Genomic DNA, 17,859 nt, shown 5'->3' on the forward strand with positions numbered 1-17,859 from the left:
TTTTGGAATCTAATGCTCTAGAAGGCTGTACAAACGCCGTCAGCCTGGGCGGACGGCAGCTGCCTGCTCTCTTACTCCCAGGACAAACACTAGATTCACGTGTTCCCCCCCCACAACTGGAGGTGGTTTCAGTGGTTGTGGGGGTTTTGGTATGTGATTAACTGCTTCACTCTGGCCTGCTCAGCTCAACCGTTCAGTCTGGAATCACTGAATAATAGCACTTACAAATTTTTCCTGTTTCTCTGCCCTGAAGGTGCAGGGCTGAGGCAGAGTCTCTCGTAGTGCAGGCAGCCCCATCTCCTAAGCTGACTACTTGCTGCTTCTGCTCCCCAGGAGAGAATTTAGTTTTGCAGTGGCAACCTTTTACCCTTCATATTCCCTGTGCTTACCCATCCTAGATCGCTGTCCTTGCTGCCACATCCCCATGAACACGGTCACCTTCACTGCAGCACCTAAGCACATCAAATCTCCTTTGGGATCATCAGGGGTTTCTGTTTCTCTCTTTTCGGTTTCTCTGTATACTTGGGTCTGATGAGTCCCTCAGAGCTTCCTGTGCTTCCTATCTGCTGAGTCGAAAGATTTTTATAACACTATTTTAAATTTTCAGGCTTTTTCTATTGACTTCCTCTTTCTCTGGAATCTCCCTTTTGAATTTACCAGCATCAGACTATTTCTGGGGTCAGCCTGTATCCTTTTCCCTTTGCTCCTTTCAACCACAGGATGTAGGACTGAATCACACTGTAGGCAGGATTATTTAACGGTCCCTCCGGTTCTCTTACTTCTATCCCCCCCAGTCTGTAAACCTCAGCACCCACAGCATCCCCCCACTCTCATGGCCCAGCCACAAAGCTGTCTCTGGACAGTTTCTTCCACTTTTCAGCTGAAGGGGACTGATTTTTCCTTCTGTAAATTCTCCAGTGAGAGCACAGAGGTTTATGGCCCAGCAGGTAACAAGCTGTCACATCTTGCCTTTGCTTTTAGGACCTAGCCTGGAGTAATGGCAAGCATTAGCCCTTTACCATCCTTTTAAGAGATGGCTCCTTCCTGCAGACTCCATGCCCCAACCCTGCTGGGTGTAATTCAGCAAGACAAAGCCTTCTCCTCCCAGGAGAGGTATGGCTCCTGATTCAAAGTGCTCTGTGGTGTGAAAACTACTTTCTACCCCAGACTAAAGGCCTCAATGCAGTCTCAGAGGTGGGCTCCCCTGTGTGCCCAGAGCACCTCCAAAAAGCAGACCCTGCTACCCCTGAAAATGCCTGGCAGGAAGATGGAGAGGAGTCCAAAGGGTGCAAAGAACCAGAAATAACAACACATAGCTGACTCTTGCATCTGGGCCTGTCTTTTGCCCATAGAGCTATGTGAAAACAGTTTGACCTGTGATTTTTGCCACCGAGGACTCACCACAGCTGTCCCCACCAACTCCCCATCACCAAGAGCAGCAGGCTGGGAGCACACGTGGCAGTGGCAAATTAAGGGTGCTAGCCTCGTGCCCCCCACACACACACTCCTGAGGTTTGAGCACAAGTGCCAGGGATGCTCTGGGTAGGACACAAGAAGTTGGCAGCCACCTCTAACAACAGAGAACAAATATCTTGGGCACAAGAGATAATAGACCTTGCTGGCTCAGAGCGCACGAGGCTAGAGAGAAGCAAGGTGGCGAAGCAGCGAGATGCAGGGACGACTGCCTGTTTGCAAGGAAGAGGAAGAAGCTCGCTTGTGCGTAATTCTGCAAGAGCAGTCCATGAAGGCAGGATGTGAACTCATCATGCTACTGATGACTGGACTCAACAGCAGCAGTGCAGGGAGGAAAAGGTCAAGAGCAGATGACTCAGGGGTCAGCCACGTGCACTGTGATGCCCACCTTCCAGGGCCAGGTTAACTCTGGATCCAGGCTAGGCGAATATGAACTAGCTGGTCTTTAAGACACAGGTCCCTGGAGAGGACATGCTGTCTCTAAGGGCTAAACAGCATTTGCTCACTCCCACAGCTCAGATCAGGAGCACCCTGCCGAGCAGGAACACGCAGTTTCCCATCTAAGGTTTTTATGAGGGCAGGGAGAGCCCCTTGGGGTTAGAGCAAGTGGTTTTTCAGAGCAACATAGAAAACAGGGCTGGGGAGAGTCATCAACTTCTACACAGAAGATCAACAGTCAGTGTCACTCCTGGAACAGACTTCCTCACTCTCCAGGTGATCTATCAGCATTTCCTCACTGCTGCAGTATTTTTTTTCCCCATTTTTTGCTGTTGTCCAAGACCAGAACATTGTGTCTTACCCAGCATGAAAACAAAGGATTAATTTGTTCTTTCCTCCTTGCAATGACCCTTGCAGACTGTTCTCAGGCCTCTCCCACCCTCTTTAGACTGCACACCACAATTCTTCCACGCTCTGCAAATTTAACAGGCCTATGCTTGTTTCAGATAGCATTAATGAAAATATCACATAGCACCAGACCCATGGGGTCCCACATGCTTCTGGCAGTCATGGATGAAATACACTCAGAAGGCCATTTTCACAGTCTGATGATGACAATGATGTGTCAGAACTATTATAGGGGGTTTTTTTTGTAATATGTGGAGCTAGCTCATACCCATGGGACTGAGCTGTTTGTGCAATAATCACTTCTCAGAGCACAGTACTTGCACATTTTGAATCCCCATCAAAAATTATGTCAGGTTAAACTCCAGGAAGAGAATACAAGCAAGCTGAGGCTAGTGTGGGAACATACAAATTGGCACAGATTCCCAAGGAGCAATGCAGGGTTTCTGAGCCAGGTCTTTCCGAGCTGTTGTAGAGCAGGTCTAAGCTGTGCGGCAGAGCGGCATTGCAGCACCATCTGCTGACTGCTGCTTGCAGGTCTTCACCATCATCAGTTGTGCTGGGCCACAACTGTTCAAAGATTGTGACAGCATCATCAGATAAATACCTCACTCTTTGGGTAACAAATCTTGCAATTACCGATTAGAACAAGATACCTGTGTTCTCTTCCCTGCTTTGGGAAACACCAGGGCTCATGCTTCTCACACTTTCTTCAACTGAAACAATCTCACATGCTCCTCAACATCGCTGTAGCTGCCTGTTTTAAGAAGTGGTCAATTCTGCAAGGGAGTACAAACAGCAGAACCACCAACATACAAAGTTTAATTGCTGCAAATCTTTATTTAGGTTTTAAGCAAACTAATGCCTGGGTGGCACTTCTCTTTGCAGTGCCCTCCCAGCAACAGCCCAGTACAACTGACTCCATCGGTGGTTGTGCAAGCATTTCTCCAACAGATCCCAGCTCCTATTGCCCCATAGTCTAAACCTGCAAACACCCATACAAGTAAGCAGGGACATGGTGCTGCACATAAGCAACACACAGCAAGAGTACCTGCGAGCCAGCAGGCTGAGAACAGCTTGTGCACATAGGCTTCATTTTTAAGCTGGCAGCAGTGTGACCCTATCTTTTTCTTCATTGTGATATCCAGGACCAAGTCCAAAGAAATAAATCAGCCATGCATGTGGAGCAGTTCTCTTCCTCTATGCCCTATATCATGATGCAGCTCAGTTATGACAGCAAAAGGAAGCCCCAGCACATGTGGCAGAACGAGGGTACAAGCTTAACTATCTGTGGCAAGACACAAAATAAAATTAAAAAAAATAGGAAACAGGAAAAGAAGAACCAGGGAAATGCCAGCACTCCTCCCCAACCCCAGATCCAAGAACGCCACGTTCAGGATTGTTTTGTACTGTTTTCCTCTAGGACCATTTCCTATCTCACCACTGTCCAAGTTCTGGCCAATGCCACCTACCCAACATTGGGACCTTGACAGCATCTGCCTCTTCAGTCTGACATCTCTGACAGCTTCTCCATCTCAGACACAAGGCTCTTCCCAGACAGAGCAGACACTATGCATGTAATAGCCAATAGTCTGCAAACATCTCATATCAGACAGAGCTGTGAAGAGAATTGACACACCCCACCCCCACTGCCAACTGAAGGCAGCAACTACTTGCAAGGCTGAGAAAACGGACAACAGGACACCACTGCAGATCACCGTTATGTGCATCTTGCCATGTAACTGTCATGACTGGCAAAAGTCTGAGAACACAGCTGGCTACAGATGCTACCCTCACTGTGCTCTCAGTCTGTTGCAGATATGTACAGAGGAGATTTGTGTGTTTGTTTTTAGAACTTGCCTTGTTAACATTGTTGTAATATTGACACAACATTCAGTTCAGTTGTTATTAGCAAGTGGAAATTGAAGCTTTTTATTGAATGTGGGTTTTTTTAATCTTAGCTTTTAGAACAAGATACTTAACAACATTAATATTCATTTTTACATTACGTCACACGCTCAACTGTGCTACTACTTTAGCTACAGCTGCATATTGTCTGCCTCCCCAGAAGTCCTCAGACTGAAGATTTACTGTGAAACACACACTTAAACACACAAAAAATGCAAGTAGGTTTTACTAATGAGGCAGACATTTTGCTGCATACACCTCTCCATCAGAAACAAGTCCAACTTTAGCAGACACCAATAGCATCTTTTGTCTTTGTCTAATTTGGAAGCTGTGTTACACAGAACTGGGAAACAAGTTAATGTATGCAAAGTTTGCTGGAGCGGCAAAAGCAACAGAAAGTGCTTGATCTAGTGAGAAACTGTAAAGAGAACAGAAGCTTTGCATTCCAAACAAAGGATTCCCCCAGGAATGAGAGGTATTTGAAGATGTCCACTTCTACATCTGGAATTAAAAGCTGAGATTTCTCACAGAGAAATGCAAATCAATTAGGCAAACCAAGCAATGTTTGGGGAGGAAGAGGAAAATATTTGGCAGGCAAACACTAAAACGTTGAGCAGCTCTGAGGGAGTCATCTCCCATGGACCAAACCAAAAACATAATTAGTCTATTGTGTAGGTAAACACCAAGCTCACGTACAATTTTTTTCTCATCCCAAACATCTCCTGGACACTTGCTGCCTAGCATCCTTTCTACAGAAGTACAGTGCCATACTGATAAGTCAGTGTGTAAAAACACCTGGGGGAGGAAGGTTTAGCAAAGTATAAAGTGTTTCTTCAAAAGTGCATAAGTAGTAAACAACACTCCTCTGGGTTTGTACGTTTACCATTGTACCCAAAGACACTAGCCATTTTACACTGGCAATTTTAGCACTCCCAGCTTACATTACCTGCTTGGAAGCTGAATGGCAGCGCTCTAACTATAGCACCATGTCTCTTAATGCTGATGTCTGTCAGCAGACTGAGCTGTGCAAGTGTCCCTGTATAGATGCATTTTGCAGCAGCCAAAAAGATGGCTACCAGGTTCTACCAATCTGGTAAGGAAACGAGAGGCTTCAAATGTAGATCACATCCGAGTCATGCTGCTGAACCTACAGGCAAATCAAATAGGAAAAATTAGTTTCACCCTGAACTCCTACTTAAAGCAAAGTAACTCCCTTTGGTCCAGTTCTTCCTTCACCTCTGACTGTAGCCTTTTGCAAGATGCTCTGCAACAGCTTTTTCTTCCTTCTTAAAACAGGCATATTTGCCTCACGTCAGCTATTTGGATTAGGTTAATCTTAAAAGTTGCTTCTGTTGCTTGCATTAGAAAGAGCTGCTTCCTCATTTGTTGCTACACTCAGTTGTGTTCCGTCTAGTTCTAAGCACACAACCCTGCAGATTCAGGTCTTGAATGTTATATACTAGAGCCTCTAACTGACCCTAAAATCCCTCAGTTTTGTTCATATAAAGCAGCAGCAAATACATCAAGCTTTCTTTAGTCCCAATACCTTGCACAATCAGCATTGCCTAGAGAAAGCTGATTTTCTTCCCACTGTTCAAGACCACACACCCTTACAGTTCTTGAATGCATACTAGGTTCTCCATTCTAGTAAAATTTAAAAGCAGGTCATTTTTTCATAAGACCCAGCTCATTAGCTCTTCAGGACTCTGACAGGGGACACGTTGGAAGAGAATTGAACTGTTGGAAGTCCTGGCATTTACTGGTATCTTACTCCCTGCCCCTTAAAACCAGAAGACAGGCACAGTACATTTTAAGCTCTCTATAGCTGGGAGCACATTCTCATTTCCAAGCCTGGCTGATACAAATAAAATTCAACACAGATCCCCCTACTGCATTCAGGCATCTCCGTTTCATTTACCAAAGCTTACAGCTTTGCATTACAGCTTAGATCATAAGTGCAAAAAAACAGGTGGCCTCAAGTTATAAACAGTCCCAAATGCTGCACCAATGCAGGGTCTCCAAACCCAAGCAACAGCCATGCATTGACTCATCATTTGAGAGGCTGTGACAGAGCTGGACAAAACACGTCCCTAAAGCCAGACTCTTCACCTCCCTGAACTCTAAACTTTTAGTCAACATTTGGGAATTTACTTACAAATCTGATTACCTTTATAATCTGTTTTCTGGGTCCTGTGCCCACACTGTTGGCAACCAAGGAATCTGCTTGAAAAGATGACTTTTCCACTGGCACTGTGTGTTGAATTTTGTTGGTACAAGGCCAGCTGCTTGTAGTATTTAACAAGTAAGCTGGGAAAGGTCTTTGAAGATTTATATCCAATGAATCTCCAGTTTCGAAGGTTTTCATCCATGATGAGGTCTTTAAAAGAAAAGAACACATGGAAATCTAATGCCCTCTCTATATCAACACTCATTAAGCCAAAAAGAACATCAGATGCGTAGTGAGAAAATAAAGGCCATCTTCCCTCATAATTTTTCCAAGCCTCCCTTCTTTCTCCAAAACCATTGACTCAGAGCCATTTTTGCTACATGTGGAACAACCTAGAAAGACAAAGCCAGCCCTATTCTTGCACTGGTTCAGGAAGAGGCTGGAGTATTTATATAAAGAACACAAAACTTACAACAAAAATCTGGGTTTAGTTCCTCACTTCCCTAAAAAAAAAAATATATATATACACCAAGACTTTTATGACTTTCAGCAACCACAAAGCACATAAATGAGAATGTGACACAAACTATGAGGAACCACATTTAAATGTGTTAAGTTACAACAATTTAGTTTGCTCCAAGATCTTAAACCCATACTGTGATTTCATAATCTGTAAAATATGATGATTATTTTTTGCTTATGGTACTGGCATCCCACCCAGGAAAAACTTCTTAGATTTTGTTTTGACATGAATTTTCCTTGTCTGTGTTCACGCTTTAATATTTTTACTATCAAGGGTACTAAAGCATGTGCCTTGAACTGAAATACAGCAACTACCTTTGGCACACCCACACTATTATTTTATGGTTCATGCTGAAAAAAGTGCTAGGTATTTAGGGTACATACATTTCCTAAGGAGCGATCCAAGGATCCCAGTACTTCATTCCAATGACAGTTAAGCCCAGACTGTTTTTCTTCTAATTTCAAAGCATGAATTTCAGACTTCAGTTCTTTCAGTCGATCTTCGAATTTTCTGCTCTTTTCCAAGTAGTCTAGCCTGTAGTCCACACATTGGGGACAAAAAGCTTATTGGCATGACATAGGTCAAGAACAGGTATGTGTGTGGAAGGAGAAGCCAGGAAGTTCTTTGTTCCATTTTGGGTTTTTCATAGGCAAAATGAAGACTGGCACACATCAGCCTGACTCCCCTGACCCAGTGAGAAGAAGGTTCACTTCCACCCTCCAGCATTCACACACTTACTAACTTTTTACCAAGCATTTCCTTCCAGACCAAGAGGGGAAAAGCCTCTCCGTGTATTAGATCAACGCAATACCACACTTCAACACTAGAGGGAAACTTCTGTCCTCTAACATGCTGTTACTCCGGCAAAGTACTTGCCCTTGACATAATCTCTCCAGGACAAAAGGGTTCCGGACTCGTCATGGCTTGATGCCACCAGAACACTCTTCCTCTGTGTAAATAACTACTCTTACACAGACATCATCCACACCAGATCAGGAAAAGGCCTCCAGCTGTGTGTACAAGTAGGACGCCATCCTGAGTTGTTAAAAGGATGAACCGTGATTCCCAGAGATATTTTTTTTTTCCTTTCTGTACTTTCCATGATTAACATTCTCATTTATTTACACCATAAGCATACTGATACCTCTCTCTCTCTATCTCAAAGGACAGTCTCTTGAGGTCAATGTCCTTCAAATCCAGCTTCATGGATCCTTTGTCAAAGTTGGCATCTCTGGTGTCAGCTGGCGAGTATTGCGGGTACTTGACCATGTGCTGAAAGAGGCAACACAAGCTCTGTCAGTAAGATCTGATTGTTCAATTTTGGGTTTATCTCCCCAGCTTCTGCATGAATGCCATGCTGAGCCATTTCATAAGTTACCCATGGATTCTGAGACACACAGATGCTCCTGCAGCCCTTCCCCTCTACCTGAGTGGCCCCAGATGAACTGCTGACATCCACAACCCACAGATCCAGGGGCAGAGGAGTATCCTGGCTGCAACGTTCTTATCTATTTCAGCAGAGAATGGAAATCCATTCTCAGCAAAACTGGAGCAGAAGAGGGAGCTGGTGCACACAGCCTTAACGCTGCCTTCTCTCCGGAGACAGCCTCATCTGCTTTACCTAAACATACTCATGGGCAATTTGCATGCCAGTACAACACAGCTGGCTCAGTACAACAACCTCCACAAAGTATTGCCTGACTGACATGGCACAGACTCAGTACTAGGCATAAATGCAGGCAAGACAATCTCTGCACCCTAAGTCCCATCACCAGTCCTGTTTTTAGCTTTTGTCTCACCTTTATCACCCTGACTCACTGTCCTGAACAAATACAACTTCCATCCTAGCTACACGGTGTTTAAGCACCAGTTGGTCCAATAGGTGTTTGTCCCCCAGCTGAATGCAGACATGCCACTACTCAGCTTGATGGGGGCTATAAAAATGCAATCAACATCTGACTATCTCTGAAGATGAAGTGGTGCCCAGAAGAGCAGAAACTTACAGGATAATTAAGCCTGGTTATGTCTACGAGTTTCTGTTTTGCTTTCCGTTCAGCCTCTCTGGCTTCATGCAGATCTTGTTTCAGATGCTCTGCTTCCTTGGCTCTGTAAGACAAATATCCTGACATGACTGGTTGATGATTTCCAGTATAAAGCAACACATGGATTTCAGAGCTATGCACCTCACTAGCTTCCAGAGAACAAGATCCATTACTGTGAGAGATTCCTTTACCCAAAGACACTTGTGGTAGGATGGTCACATGGAGAACTAACTGGACACAGCATGACACATGCTTTCAAATACAATCCTGCACAAACTGGCTGAATTAACATGTTTTTCCTACTCCTAATTTCCATGGGCTCAGTTATGACCTGCTGATACAGATTGTCCAGGCTGTCAGAGATCCTCCCTGAGGTAGGGAGAGGTGCAACATATCTGTTCTTTATTTTGGCAAGCTTTTTGGCAGTATCTTAAAACAAGCAAAAGGCCCTTAATAGCAAGATTAAACATCATCTGTCAACACTGGTCTACTCTGCATCTTCATGCAGCACAGTGTTATGGAACATGGTAACACTTATAGAGTGGTTTATGTTCCACACGAGTTTACCTGGTTTACACCTCTCAAAGATCTGAAAGGGATACAAGAGACCATCACTTGGTACTAATGAATGAAAACAGCCTCATAACTCACAGGGTATACAGACTGGTAAATTCAGATAGCTAAGTAGCGTTGTCAAAAGAACACTGGCTAAGTAGAAAATGCTTCTGCATTCTGGATCTTTAATAAAAAACATCTCTAACGCCCTGCACCTGATCCTCTGTAAAATTCTTGACCTGCATCACAACCACTGGTACCAGGTGGAACAAACAAGATGCAAGAAGGCTTAGTCACTCTGAAGTGTTGCTTTGGGAACAACCCTCCCTCATGGGCTTAGCTCTGAGAAAAGCAGCACACACTCCACCCAGGCATCTCACTAGGAACCACACAACCTCACTCAAGCAAGTCTAACCTCCGGTCAGATTCCTTCACCAGCTTCACTGCTATCAGCTCTGCCTCCCGCATCTTTTGCTCCATCAGGCGTTTCTCCTCCTTGGTTTTCAGAGCCGTGATCTCCAGCCTCTGTCGCTCCTGCTCAGCTTCTGCAGCATTCTGGGCCAGCAATTTTGCCTCTTCCTCTGCAATCTGAGCTTTCTCAGCCAGCAACTCTGCTGCTTCCTGGGATCGGAGCTAAGAAGAAACAATTTTTCTTAGCTACCCTGTCTAGCTTCTACAAAATCACCCCTGCAGACAGTCAGGAAGAGGACATCTTTCCCCAAAAGATCAAAGTGATAAGAATATTATTCCTTAAAATAAGAAGTATAGTAAACATAATCGTAGGATCTAGTGTTCCTCCTCTGCTCTGGAACTGCCTAACTTCCTTCCTGCCTCTCACCTCCACAAAGCAAGGAGACACATTTGCTTAGAGCTGGACAAAGACATCAACCAAAAATTGAGTTGGCGCCTTCAGTTGCCAGTGCACCATGCCCCTTTCTCCCAGTTTCACCTCCAGGATTGCTTCCTTTCTTCCCTCTTTGCCTGAAGAAAGCACTATGAACCAAATACAAGGAGCAAATGGTGGTTATGGCAGATCGGTTTTCCCAGATATTCTAGCATGCCCTCTCCAGCAGTGGTCAGAAACTCTCCAGCCTTGTTTGACCCATAATTCCTGGTATCTCACAGGAGCCATAAGAAAAAAAAAAAGCTTCCAAACCAAGAAAGCCCATCAAGCACAAGAATATTCAGACTAATGTGCTACTCACCAGGGCCTCATTGGCCTGCCTGGCTTCATCTTCCAGCTGGAAAAGACGCCTTTCCAGCTCTTCTTTGGCTCGCTCAGCTTCTTCTCGGAGCTGCTTCTCCCTGGCCAGCCTTTGATTCTCCATCTGGAAATAGAATGAGCAATACCACGTTTGTGGGTTTGCAGAAGAATCTCATCTAGGCCTGAGGCACCACAGCAAATGAATCTAATGAAGAACGGACTGCTCTCTAGCTAGTGGACTGATATTCACCAGAGATGCAATACTGAAGCTGCTTGCACTTTCCAGCACTGAACTCCTCTAACAGGTAATACTGGTTATTTCAGACTGCTGGGAGAGCACTTGGATTGATCGGTTATGTACCCCAAATCTTTGCAATCACCTATTCAGTTTCACAAACATCACTTACATCCTCAGATGCTGCATACACATAGAGCTGTTCCCACATTCAATCCTGTTGCACTTTCTCACCTCCCACACACATATTGATGCAATGCATGGACAGCAAGGGTACCAGCTGGAATAACAATCAGTGTTTTCAACAATAGAGGAGCAGAAAGAATCTACCTTTTTTCTAGCTTTTTCTTCCCTGGCTTGTGCTTTCATTTGCTGGATCTCTATTGAGTCCACTTTTCTTCTCCTCATAAATAGGTCATGGTTTCCAATGCACAACTGCAAAATCTGGATAGGAAAAGCAAAGCAAATGCAATTTTGATGTCCTTGTGTCCCAGCCAGAGGGACAAAGAGCCCCACATTGGCCTCACAGGACAGAAGCCAACAATTCTAACTTCAGCACAAGTGCTGGCAGTTGCTTCCCTTCCAAGAAAATCAGTACCCAGGGCAGGTTCATACCCAGGTACATAATAGTTTAGGAAAGTTTGTAACAGGATGTGCAGTTCCTTGTGTCCATCTCTCTCCGGTTCCATTTTCCTGAATAATAACAGGCAACAGATCTAGGCCAAAAAGATGTAGCTGTGGGAGTGGTCACCTGTGATGGCCCCTCCACAAGTTCATTGAGAAGTGACCCAGCCCCTGTGGTTATTAGGAAGCAATCAGTGATGATACAATTAGCCAGTTGATTAGGTCCCTTCCTTGTTGCTTCTCCCAAAAAAGGAGAGGCAGTAGCTGATTAAGAACCCACACCAGCCAGCCACACAGGCAGATGCCGCAGTGGCTTTGCACCTTTCCATACGCTACATCCTCCTGTTCCAGCATCTGGAATTCCCTTTGTGATTTGGGCCTTCTTTCACATCTCACTTTCCACCCATCATTCCCCCTTCCCAGAGAGGGCAAACATATGCACCCTGATTCCCAGACAGAACAATCCTCAGGAAAATATGTGCTGCACATCAGTGCTCCCTGGCCTCCCCATAGGTTTTACAAACAATATTTCTCACTCAGATATCAGTCAGTATTACTAGGCTCAGCTGCAAAGAAGGAAAGCAGGACGCTTACCAATTTGTTCACTTTGAGTTGAGAGGAAAAGAACTTGAAGACTTCTGCTTTTTTGTCAAGAGGTTTAATAGTTAACTACACAGGCAAAAGAAAAAAAAAAGAAAGGAAACACAGTAAGAAAGAGGAAAAACAAAGCTGAAACTATTAATACTAATGCAAACTTTAGCTCATCTCCACTTCTCTCCAGGGAAGCAGTGATTTATGCCACAAACGTGGAGAGAGTGATGCAAAAATGTTTTGCTCAAAAGAATCAGAACCAGGGCTGCTGTTACACAGGTTCCTCATCTGCTTCCATTAGCAGACTATGTTAGAAGATAAAGCCTCCCACAGACTCACCCCGGTGCCAGTCTGGGTGGTGGTTTTCACAATAATACCACCTGTGCATCGCAAACGATACTAAGAACACTGGAACATGCACTGGTTATCAGGAAAACAGAATACATTACTAATCCCCAGAAGTAATCATGTTCTTCAAATTAGGAAAATGTCAAACACCTCTCTGAATACCAGTCATTGCAAGTGTAAACAAAATGTATCAAGGGCCTGAAGGACTTCTGACTTAGATACTAAGTCCTGGAGCTCTTGCTTTCTCACATTTTCAGTCCTATCTCCCAAGCTGTTTCCAGAAGACATGAAGAACTTTCATGCTGCCAGGTCAGTACACACTGTTTCACTTCATATGTTGTGCTCAGTTTGGCTGCATAACAAAATATGGCTCCATTCTTTAAGATCCTGTTTTCTGTGACTCATGGGTTAGCTAGCACTCTATTCCTACATTTCCTTTACAATGCAATGTATAATTTCAGACCATTGGAGTCACCAAGATCATAACATCCTACAGCTTGTTTCACTCGGTAGGTAACAACTGGTTGAATGTATTGCCTTGCAAGGAACAGGGCTGTGAATGTGTCACTGAATATAATGGAGCTTTAATATAGGGCTGCCCAATTTCCCAACAATAGGGAGTTAAAGCAGCTTATTTGCAGACAAGGGGGGAAGTTTAGTGTCATGCAAGGACCAAAAACCTCCTGTAGGCTGCCTTGCCTGATTTAATGTAGGCACATTTAACTCTGGACAGCAAATCCTATCCTCAGTGTTTTTCAGAAGATCCACAGAAAATGGAACAGGCTATGCTGTCCTTTGGCTGACAAATTCCAGGTATTCCAGTACCAATGTAGTTTTTCTAGTTTTGTTTTTCTGATTATAGCCTTCCATGTAGCCACATGATTTGTAATGAGACTAAATTTAACCCACTCTCCACTGTACTTTCTACAAGTAGAAGATGGGCCCTGAAATCACAATGAAATTGCAGTGAAGACTGGAATCATGCACTGACAAACTGGCAGAATTCAGGCAGAGAAACATGTGTTGTCTCCCTGCATGTCTCCTCTTGCCGCTGTGCTTCAAACCTCATGTCCAAGGACACCTTCTGCAAGTGAAAGTGGCATTAAGTCTTTACAGATCACCCAATTCCTGCTGAGATAACTGAAGAAGCTAGTCACAGTGGCATTCATAATATCTACCTTTTTCAGAGATCAACACACTTGTTTTGCAAAGGACAAGCAGCAGGGAAGGAACCAGAATAGAGGGCTCCACAGTTTTGGAGAGCTCAGAGCAACCTTGGTTCCCCTAGGAGCCAGAGGCTATCCAGCGCATCTGAAAGGCAGGTCTGTTATTTTTATTTCTGTAACAAAGCTTCCTAGGATTTTCCCCTTCTCCCCCAAATTATTTAAACAGAGACAGCTTTCAGCCTGTTCCAAGAATCCCAGTCCACACCCATGCCCATATAAAAAGAATAATATATCAAAGCCATCATACCTCTTTCTCACTATAGGAAATGTTTCTGATAGCACTCCACTCAAACGATTTATTTGGAGAGAACCTGTTATTAATGCTGTAGATATGAATACCTTTGGCATCAACTCCAAGTAGGAGATCTGTATGGTTTTTATTTTGCTAAAAAACAATAGATATCAGTAAATGCAATTTATGGTGACATTAAACAACCACAGACAAGAACCACAGTTATTCCAATACATTTATATTTATCTGTATTTTTATGAAATTGATGTTTCCACAAAATATTAGGAACATTGTCACTGCTAGCTAATAAACCCAGTCCTCTAGGTTGACTATAGCAGCTTAAACTTTTAGTCTATTTCTCCTTCTTCCTATTACATACCCAGAGCTACTCAAGACCTTTGTCAGATTGTAAAACATTAATCTTAACTGTTTTATTCACCTGCTCATTTAGCAGGCAAGTAAACCAAGTCAGGACAATCAGTACACAGCCCACCAACAGCACAGAAAAGCAGAAATCAGGAGTCCCAGTTCCAAACTCCCTGAAGGATTTTAAAAGGACAGAACCATCATCTACAGCAATTGAAAACTGCTAAAATAAAACACTTACAGCAATTGGAAAATAATTGACACCATACATTTCCAAGTCTTGAGCAATTTTCAGGTAGTTCATCTCAGCTTCATCCCTAGAGAATAAGGCCGTGATTATACTTGGAGATTCCTTTCCAACCTTTCTCTCCTAGCTGACCCTACATTTCCCACTTAAAGAACTGGTAATCTGGTCCTTTGTACTTTCTTTAATTTTGCCATCTTACTCTCAACAATAAAAAAAGGATAATAAGAACAGCATCTACAGAATAAAGACAGTGAAGCTGTACCTATTTTGAACCATGTACAGTGTATTCTTTATTAAAATTCAAGTCCAGTCTTATCCTTGTGTTAGTTTTGCCACTCCATCATTATTATGTCTTGGAGACCTACCCTACCATTGTTTTCCATGACATGACAATATTTCCTTCAGGAAAGAGAGTTCATTGAGAAATGAGTCCTGAACAAATTCTAAACAGAGCTTTGGGCAGAGGCCAAAGAAGGGTAAGAATCTCTCCACCCACCGTTCTTCTCCCTTCAAGGTGAGGCATCAATAAGTCTTGAGAAAAATATTCAGTAAAAATAGTGCTAAGAAGTGTCTAGAACAGCCAAAGAGAAATTGAACCGCAATATTAGGAAAGGCTGCCTCTGGGTGCCAACAGCTCCTACTTCTTGTTTAATTGAATTTCCAGCCATGCTGAATGTCTTGAAGTAGCTGAACGTCCACATGGACAAGCACCAAAACTCAGTCCTGGAACTATGATGCCATGTCTTTACTCTTTTGGTTCCTTGCCAAGTATGCTGACACACTTTTGAACCATGATTTTCACAAGGTATAAAATATATCAGATTCATTGTTTTTATTCTAGGGGGAGACTGTTATGATATGGCTCTAGAAAGGCAGCTGCTGCATAGGGCAGACACACCAGCAACTCCAGGTAGCTAACGGCCTTAAATGAAAAGGCTAAACTCTCAGCACTAACTGCAAATTCAACACAAGTCAAACTTCCTGCAGGAACTTCTCTGCTGGCATACATGGACTCTGATGAGACAGGACTCCTGTTTCAGATATGTTAGGTCATGAAGCTCTGCAAGAGCCCTCAGCTTCTTTGCTCACTTCAAAGCAAGTCCAGTTTACAAGCACTTGGAGTCCTACACAAGACACTTTTTACCCCAGATGAGTCGGTGTTTCTATCCTTAGTTATAAATTAACCTATTAACATCACAGCTTGGAAACCAGTGTTTCTTTGCTTACTCTACAAAAGCCAAACTTCACTGAAGACAGCAAACAACCAGTTACTGAAATGTATGGGATTTCCAAAGAATGAAATTATTTCAATACCTGGCAATACCCCTGTGCTCAGCATACCAAGCAGTAATCTTTTCTTCCCACATCTCTGCTGTCAGCTGATACTGCCTGAGGACCTACAGAGAAAGGAAGGAGTTTGGTTTCCTTTGAAGATACAAATACATGTGCTGCCTCTCCCAAACAACATGAATGCAGCAATGCAGTTCACAGCTCGGTCATTTTGCCAAGTTCAGGGCAGATGCAAACAGTTTCTAATGCTCTGGTTAATCCCACAGCAGTACCTGTGTTGCAAAGAGTAGATCCAAAGATTTGATTTTATACAGAATACTTACCCTTTTGGGTAAAAGTTCATCATGGGCTAGAAAGCCTGGCTCATGAAAGTTTGGGTCATAGTCACCATACTGTCCCAAAAAAAAAGAAAAGAAACTTCAGTTTGTTAGATGCAGAGTGCTGAAGAACTTCTTGCTTGCATAGTTTGATGCAATCACTTGAGACAATTTTGGTTTGGTTCTCCTGTATACAGGGTAACACGTAATAAACAGGCTCCCCTCATCGAACTGTCCATGGAAATTACTTCCAGCCTTTGTGCTACGCACATGGCTCCAATACAGCCACTAAGGTGGCCTATAACCTTAGACTTCAGTCCTAGCCTGCAGCTCTCAGTAACTGCAGATATGAAGGAATCTCCCATGATTTCATACCCTCCTTTGAACTACAGGCTATGTTCAGGAGTATAAGCTCCCCTACTCCTACAGCCTACTGCATATAAGCTGGGCTGCTGCAGAGGGCCAGCATTGCTAAGAATTTGTGTTCACCTCCTGCCATTGTATAAGTTTGGCTCTTGGTGACATGAAGCGAACTGTGTTCTGAGAGATACTAAAAAAACATCATGTCCTTCCACTGTGACCTCTGGTATCAGCACTTGCTGTATCCATGGACATTTTTTTAAAACAGGAAATAATTCTAGCTGGCAGAACGATTACATTAACATGTTAGGTCCAAAGAAATCCCCGAAGTTGCAAAAGCATAGTAGATAATACCAAAATCCTTGTAGTGGCATCTAAATCTTGTTTTTCTAGCTGCGCTTGTACCTACCAGGATGACCTACTTCTTTAATAGCAAATTTTGACACTGCTGTGTTTTACATACCACCATGTATACGTGTTGGTTAAAAAAATAAAAAAAATTTAAAAATCAATAAAAAAGAGCACTTCTATGACAAACCTTGGCCTGAACAGCATAAGAAGCCAGTAAAACTGTTGCTTCTGGAGAACAATAGATCTCCTCATCCAGTATTTGTTTCTTAACCTAGATCAAGAGGAAAAGGGAGCAAGTTAAAAAAGCTCAAAGCCAGGACTTAATGTCAGGCTTGAAATGAAACTAGACATGCCCAGACTATAACTTGGCACCAAACATCACCGTTATGAGTTAACAGCAGCAACAATAAAATGGCATTCAGAAACACAGGAAGCCTTTACTCAGAATCACATTTAATGAAAAAAACCCAACTTTTGAAAGTTAGTGTCTTAATTCTGAGTTCATAGAAATGTCAGCTATATCCACACATTTATATAAGTAGTCCTGAAAAAGAATGTGTTATAAAACATGAATTTTATTGTCTGCACTTCATTCCCTTTAACAATTCTTCTTTTTCTTCCTTTCTTTGGAAAAGTTAGCTTTACAACATGTAAAACATCAAATTTTATGTTGGAAGGGACCTCTGCAGGTCATCTAGTCAAAGCAGGTCCAACTAGACCAGATTGCTCAGGGCTGTACAGCTGACTAATATTGCCAGGGACAGAGACATACTGAAAACCGTAACAGTATGTTCTCAAGCTTTCCAGAATGAGAGAATAAAGGATACCCCACAAAGGGAAGCTGACTAATAGAGAACTTAATTCATTCAATTACAGTGGTCTAAGTACAATAAAAACATAGGGGCTTAAAAATAAAAGCCCAGTATAAATGGTAAAGGGTCTTTTAACATTCTTTTC

General features: G+C 43.2%; 1 protein-coding gene across 5 annotated transcripts in view; it reads right to left on the reverse strand.

Moving 5' to 3' along the window:
- Positions 1-1,409: 1,409 nt before the first annotated feature.
- Positions 1,410-17,859, reverse strand: part of LOC142033030 (merlin-like) — a 28,134-nt gene continuing 11,684 nt past the window's right edge. For all 5 annotated transcript variants that reach the window (XM_075032572.1, XM_075032573.1, XM_075032571.1 and 2 more), the window contains 14 exons: positions 17,090-17,173; positions 16,198-16,266; positions 15,899-15,981; positions 14,579-14,654; positions 13,987-14,124; positions 12,169-12,243; positions 11,281-11,394; positions 10,717-10,839; positions 9,927-10,144; positions 8,918-9,020; positions 8,059-8,186; positions 7,298-7,448; positions 6,392-6,601; positions 1,410-5,371 (listed from right to left, as the gene is read on the reverse strand). In XM_075032572.1, coding sequence (XP_074888673.1) covers positions 5,336-5,371; positions 6,392-6,601; positions 7,298-7,448; positions 8,059-8,186; positions 8,918-9,020; positions 9,927-10,144; positions 10,717-10,839; positions 11,281-11,394; positions 12,169-12,243; positions 13,987-14,124; positions 14,579-14,654; positions 15,899-15,981; positions 16,198-16,266; positions 17,090-17,173 — 1,608 coding nt within the window. In that variant the 3' untranslated portion in view covers positions 1,410-5,335. The remainder of the gene's footprint in view (positions 5,372-6,391; positions 6,602-7,297; positions 7,449-8,058; positions 8,187-8,917; positions 9,021-9,926; positions 10,145-10,716; positions 10,840-11,280; positions 11,395-12,168; positions 12,244-13,986; positions 14,125-14,578; positions 14,655-15,898; positions 15,982-16,197; positions 16,267-17,089; positions 17,174-17,859) is intronic.

This window comes from Buteo buteo, chromosome 7, assembly GCF_964188355.1.
Source record: "Buteo buteo chromosome 7, bButBut1.hap1.1, whole genome shotgun sequence".
Lineage (NCBI taxonomy): Eukaryota > Metazoa > Chordata > Aves > Accipitriformes > Accipitridae > Buteo > Buteo buteo.